The following is a 6,925-nucleotide window of genomic DNA, read 5'->3' on the forward strand; positions in this document are numbered from 1 at the left end:
GGGCAGAGGACGGGCAGTGCGCGCTCCCGCCGGGCGCTCCCCCGGGACCCCTGCGGGTCGTGTCCGGCGGCAGTGGGAGGCGCATGCGCCCTCCGCCCCGCTGATCCCCGCGGTGCTGGTCCGGCGCTCTTGGGGAGAAAGTGTTGGAAGAACAGGGGAGGAGGCGTGAAAGGTGCTGGGATGCTTGGGTACTCTCCTGCCCGGTCCCGGCTTTGCCTAGCGATGCCCTGCAAACCCTCCCGCCTTGCTTAGAGCCCCGGTGTAAGGTGGGGAGATCACCGTGGAGCCATCCCATTATTCCCGGTGTGGTTGGCTCTGCAGCGTTGCTGTCCGCAAAACCGGGTTCCTTATCCGGAATGCAACAACACTCCAGAGAGACATGGATTATTAAATTCAGAGTTGTGCAAGCCTGGGTGCGCAGTGCTATTCCATAAATCTAGCACAACCCATCGGACTTTCCGCACTGTTACTAACACAGAATCACTGAATCACAGTTAGGGTTGAATGGGACCTCTGGAGATCATCTAGTGCAACCCCATGCCAAGGCGGGATCACCTAAAGGAGATAACACAGGCACATATCCAGACGTGTTTTGAATGCTTCCAGAGAGGGAGAATCCATGAACTCCCTGGGCAGCCTGGTACAGGGCTCCACCACCTTCAACATAAACAAGTTCTTCCTCACGCTGAGGTGAAACTTCTTGTGTTTATTTTATGGCCATTGTTTTAATTTATGGCCCTTGCTCCTCCTCCTGTCACTGGGCCCCACCGAAAAAGAGTCCAGCACCATCCTCTTGGCATCTGCCTTAGAGATACTTATCTGCATTAATGAGATCCTTGTTCAGTCTTCTCTTCTCTAGACTAAACAGGCCCAGCACCTGCTCTCATAAGAGAGATGCTCCAGACCCCTAATTATCTTCGTGGCCCTCTGCTGGACTGTCTCCAGGAGCTCCTTTCTTGTGCTGAGAAGCCCAGAACTGCACATGGATGTGCAGTTGAACTGGATGAACTCTTCATGAATGGCAATTTCCCAAGTAAAGCCCCAGCATGGTTGACCCATATGAGACTGCCAGGAATCCACTTGAATTAAAACAGACACCCTTAAGTGAGGAGCTGTGATTTTAGGTGTTGTTTCAGGACCAGTTTAAACTGGTCCAAGTCCCCTTGATGGTGGGAAAGGCAGTCATGTCCTCTCTGTCCCTCCGCATCAGACCCTCTGAAGGTCTGATTATGGCTTTCACATGCAGGGAGAGGAAAGCAGAGGAGGTCACTCTTCCCCTTCTCCCACCCTAGCTGCTCCACTTGGCCCCTGTCTTGTCCCCCATGCCAGTCCCTGCACACACTGCCCACTTGGGCTGATTTAATGAGCTAAATGACAGAGCTGGTGCCAGTGAGCTGGGCTGGCTCATGAGTCCTACAGGCAGAAGCATGGCACTTGGAAGATGGGAAGCGTGACAACCTCCATCAGTGGCCACGGACAGTGACATTGGCCTCCTGCCCCTCTGATATTGGGAGGCTTCACCTCATGCTAAACTGGAGGCCACTGCTGATACAGGCAGTCATTTTCTTCCCTGCTGTTGTGTACACAATTCTTCCCTTCCATACACCAGAGCTGGTTTTTATTCATCCTCACTTAAACAGTTCAGAAAGATAATATTTTTATTCATTTATCTCCCTTTCTTGAAATCACATAACTAGCTTTTTGCTGATTCAGATTCCTAAATTTTCTCACTCTGAGGTTAAGCAGTTACCAGAGTTGGAGCAGGTAAAGTGGAAGCAGACAGCTAGAAGATAGATGGGGAAGACGGCCTTTGTGTTATGAAAGCTCAACTTAGTTTCAAGATAGCAGAGTCTGGCTGTCTGTCTTGCCTTGTTAGTCCTTACACTGGGGAAGAGTGAACCTGCAGGAAAGCAAGGTACTCCCTTCATTTGGCTGCTGGATTTAGACTGAGGAACCACACCTCTAAATTGCTGCTTCACAGCAGTGTAAACCAACCAAACTAAATTGGTGCTACAGTGCTCCTACTTGTCCACTTCTTACAAATCCCTTTCTCGGGAATTCTACACTCTCCTCCCGTCCCATTGATCTGAAAAAAAAAGACAACTCTCCATCCACAGATGTGGCAGGAGGCAAGACAACAAGCAGCCTTTTGTTGATTTTGGTGAGATGAGGCAAGCTGAGGATCCCATGCTTCATCAATCCCTAGGCTTTACAATAATGAAGATGGTTAAAAAGATTAAAGATGCATTTAAAACAGAAATGTATGTATTTACTTTGAGCTTATTATAATTTACAAGAAGATTATGAACTGCTCATCATGTTTTCAGGAAGGAAATCCAAAAAAGGAATTTTGGATGAAGCTTAATAGTTCTTGTCTTGTGTGTGTGCACTGACACTTATGAAGATATGGAATTACAGGTTGCTTTTCTAGGAAAATGGGACCCAAGAAACTTCTGGAAGGGAAAAAATAAATTCCAGAAAAAAACCAAACTGGATTGCAATATTTTTTATCAGTGCACTAGAATCTGATTCACTGGTGTTGTATGTTTAAAAAGCAAATATCTTGCTATGAAAGTTTTAAAAATGTTGACCTAACAATATTGGCTAAATGGAAAAGAACTAAGTAGACAGTGCTAGACTCTTGGAGTATTAACAACTGTAAACAATTTCTGTCCTTGTCCAAACTATCTGAAAAAAACCCACCCAAGTCATATAAAATTCACTTTTCATTACAGTCCAAGTTAAGCTCAGTCTCTAAAGAAAGAAAATCCTAAGCAAAAAGAGGGGGTAAAGCTCGTGGCACTATGTTTTTGAAATTCTCTCAATTCAAAGCAAATACACTGATTAGGTAACCCAGTTGCTGTGACTAGCATTGAAACTGAGGGGAAGGGTAAAGTATAATAAGACATGCACTTGAAATATCAAAACTATTTTGTCAACTCAAAGACGGCATTGCAAAGCTATGCTGAGGGCAAAAAGTCGTGCTGGGCTATGTGGCCTTTCTTTTTTTTTCCATTTCACGTAATAAGTGTTTTCTTAAAAAACACAGCAGAAAATAATTGCCTTGCTGTAAAATCAGAGGATTAGACCACTGTATTTCATCCTGAGAATCTGTGACTACCTGCCATGACTACTGCCTTTATACAGTATTGGTTATAGATACACTGTTTTGATGTACTGTTATTGATATAACAGCAGAAAATGGGTAGCCTTTTTATTCCTGAGGTGTTTTGCTAAGACTAAGTCAATTTCATTTGAAAGCTAGCACTGAGAGGAATTTTTTCTTTTTTCTTTTTCTTTTTTTCTTTTTTTTTTTTTTTTTTTTTTGGTGGTATCAATAAATGTTGGTTGACATGTTCCTTTGCAAACAAATAGCTTTTGGATTTGGCAAATAGAACTTCTGGATGTTCATTTCCTTTTTTAGCAAGGCAGGAGTAGCACTCCAACACTGAATCCAGAGCAGTCCCTGAGCTTGGACAAAGGACATGGTTTCATTGTAGATGTTCTCACAGAGTCCTAGTGGACTTTATACCTAGGGAGGTGGGCTAGGCTCCAAAAAGAAGGCATTTTCATTCAAGCCAAAGATCTTGTAAAGCTTCTTATTCTCAGTTAAGGAGATTGCTTTCTCTGGAATGCAATCTTCTTTTTGATATGCAAGCATGTGAGCATAAATCCACTACTCTTGTGTATTTGTACAATGCATAATATTTTGTAGAGCCATTAATCTCCGTAATTGAATGCAGAATCCAAAATTTCCTTCAGTCTTCTCAATGTGACTTGCTAGCAACCAGAGCAATTACAGCAGGAGCCGAGGTAAATGACACTAATCCAGTGAGGCACGTTTCCAACCTGAATTGCACACCAAACCTGTTCCTATGCCCCCAGCCCATCCGAGTGTGCTGCACAATTCCCGCACGTATTATCCTGCTCTGAAGAAGGAGAGAATCCTACCAGCGGGCTGGGGAGGGAGGATGCCATGCTCTTTGTTCCTCTGGCTGATAAGGAAGCACGTAGGGTGCTTCAGGCTCTGCTCTGCCCTCCTTCCCTTGCTAGCAGTAAGCCCTAACAGGCTCAGAGCTCATGCAGCCTGGTTATCAATCTCCTGTAGCAGGAGACTGTCAGTCACTGCTGCAGAAAAGCTATTTCTACAGACTGACTTCCCTTTCTGAGAAACCCTTCCCACACAGAGGATATGATCCCATTGCTGAAAGAACCATAAAAATCCCCTAAAAAATCTCTGATAAAGAGTTCTCTTCATCACAAATAGCAAACATGGGCCAAAATAATAAAAATAGAGTGAATTTAAACATGAGTCACTCAGAAAGTTCTCATAAATTACACTTGATGTAGCCTAGGTTGACACTGAAGAAATCTATGAGAAAGTTGTTCCTGTTGGATTCCCCAGGAGCTGGGTCAGCACTTCTACAACATGTTCCACCCTGGGTGACTTGAATCAAATGTTCAGGTTGGATCTTGGATGTAGTGTCTTTCAGTCATGTACCACCTTTTAATGTCTTCTAGAAGAACCATAGCCTTTTATTTTTTTATGAGTTGTAGATCAGTACACTGAGGGTCTTCTTAATCCTGTCAAGAGGCAAAAGACTGTGCTATTTTAAGCAGAATTGTGGCAGACTTTGTTATCTGTGTTTTATAGGTATTTATTTTGCATCTTTTCTGTCATTCATTGCAAAAGGATGATGTGTATCCTGTCAAGCTGAATTTATCACTGTTGGCAACTTAAAGTATCATTTGAATTCCTCCCTCTGAGATTAACAATATCAGAATAATGAAGTAATAAATATCTTTTGAATATAAATAAATAATTATTGAAGGAATGTTCTGATGATGATGTTGCAATAACCTAGTTGAAAATTTGTCCATTTTTCTCACTAGGTCTTAAAAGATGAAATCAGATGTAACTGTATTAAAAATGTACTTGGTGAACTCAGCTACACTTAGGCTTGTGCCATGAACGTTCTTTAAATGATGTATTTAATAGAGATTGCTTTCATATGCTTATTTATAAAACAGTCAGGAGCTGAAACTAGTAGTCTGGTATTTTTCCTGTACATATGAAGTTAATTTGATCACAGAAATGGGGTATGAGGGGGCATCAGCCTATGCCTGATTACTGGATTACTCCAAGGCATTAATTTGTTCCTTATTGTCAAATATGTTTTAACATGTAGACACTGCAATTAAATAATTTGCCCTGATACATCTTTTATGAGTAACTTGCTAATTTTCTTGATTCATGTGATACAGAGAAGGAAGAACAAATTAAAAACTACAGGTAATAAAAATAGTGTCAGAATTAACATGTAAGTGACAACTTCTCTTTCATCATGTTAGTCTACCATGCCTTATATGGTTAATCAAAGCACTGGTGCATAACTTAGCATCCTTTGTGCCCTTTTTGCACAGCAACAGAGATATTTGTCTTTAGCGATAGAAGAATTTGACCGTGGTTTGCCAAGCAAAGATTTGTTTCTGTTTTGTGCAGCAGGTTATTTGCTAGACTTTTATCAATCAGGATTTTCTATCTTTAAATTTCTGTGGAGGATTATAGTATGCCAGTGTTCTGTGTAAGACCTTAATTGCTGTATAATGATTTCATGTAATATTAGAAAAAATCTGGAATGCAATAGTTCATTGACGTAAAATTTTTCTGAATTTTTAAACTTAACTAATTAAACTTTTAGTTAAAATACCTGCGAGAACTATTTCAATATAGATGCAATTACATTTGTATTGTAATGCTACCCTTTGTAACAGCAGGATGAAAGAACTAGAAAAGGATCCAAACTACTTGTGTCATCTGACCTGAAAAGTAAAAGCTGGTGAGCACGCAGTGTACTGCAGAGCAGTATCAAGGGACATGTAGCTGGGTGCATTTTGGCCTTGGAATGGCAAAATCTCTGTTCTTGCAAAACAAATAATGGCATTTTCATTATCTGCAGGAAGATTGCAAGACAGTGAATGCACTGAAGAATATGAAAAAACGGGCAGAATGGAATCTTTCTCTTTACATAGGAACAACTCTTCAAACCAGGCAGAGCAGTGATACTCATCCTAGTAACACCACTGCAGTGCCAGACTGCCCCTGTTTGCACAAAGCAACCCACTTCTCACTGCATGGCAATGAGAAGGGGAAGAGAAAAACACGTATGATCTGATTTGTTGGCCTCTGGTTGGGCTTGCTTTTGTTTCTGTAATGCAAGTCCTTCTATAAATAGGCCAGACTCAGCAGTAATTTGCTACTCATGAAGCTCCTACAGCAGCAGTATTGATCCAAAGAGAGGTTTTCTCAGGTAAGAAATTGCAGGGTCCTTCCTCAAATGGGGACAAAATTTTCTGAACACAGATGTGGTTTAGCGCATACAGACGCATTTCCATACATATAGTTGAAAACGATTTATTTTCCATAAAGAATTGTACGCATTCCAATGTTGGGATTAGGCTGACAGAATTTTTTTGGCTCTTGCCGGATTCTGGCGTGGTTTTCCGCTGGAGTTTGCTGGAGTTGTCTGGCTGCTTGAGAGCTCCCTCTCGTGGTGAACTCTCCTCTAAGGAGATTCCCGACCAAGTATTCCCGACCGAAGGCGTGAGGTTGGAACATTACCTACCTTATCTGTTACTGATAACGCTGTGCAGCAAAAGACAGAAGCCAAGCTTGCGGTTGTTACCGACTTTTTTTTTTTTTTTTTTGCTTGGCTTTCCGCCCTTCTCACATAGAAACCTACTGGTTTGTAAGGATGCAAATATCAATTGGTATTTTGGAGGGAAATTTCTGTAAATGAGTAAACATATGAAAGAAATGTAAGTATTCATTTGTGTTCTAGGGGGGGAAAAGTTAATGCATTTTTTTTAATTTTTTTTTTTTTTTTGCCCTGAAGAGAGTAAATTACTGTCTTTCTCTAGAATA

At 41.6% G+C, this 6,925-nt stretch overlaps 1 protein-coding gene across 1 annotated transcript in view; it reads left to right on the forward strand.

The window, feature by feature from the left end:
* Window positions 1-6,364: 6,364 nt before the first annotated feature.
* Window positions 6,365-6,925, forward strand: part of PDCD6IP (programmed cell death 6 interacting protein) — a 50,464-nt gene continuing 49,903 nt past the window's right edge. Inside the window, 1 exon segment of the mRNA XM_031059569.1 lies at window positions 6,365-6,609. Within this exon segment, the coding sequence (XP_030915429.1) occupies window positions 6,365-6,609 (245 nt within the window).

This window comes from Geospiza fortis, unplaced genomic scaffold (genome assembly GCF_000277835.1).
Source record: "Geospiza fortis unplaced genomic scaffold, GeoFor_1.0 scaffold120, whole genome shotgun sequence".
Taxonomy (NCBI): domain Eukaryota; kingdom Metazoa; phylum Chordata; class Aves; order Passeriformes; family Thraupidae; genus Geospiza; species Geospiza fortis.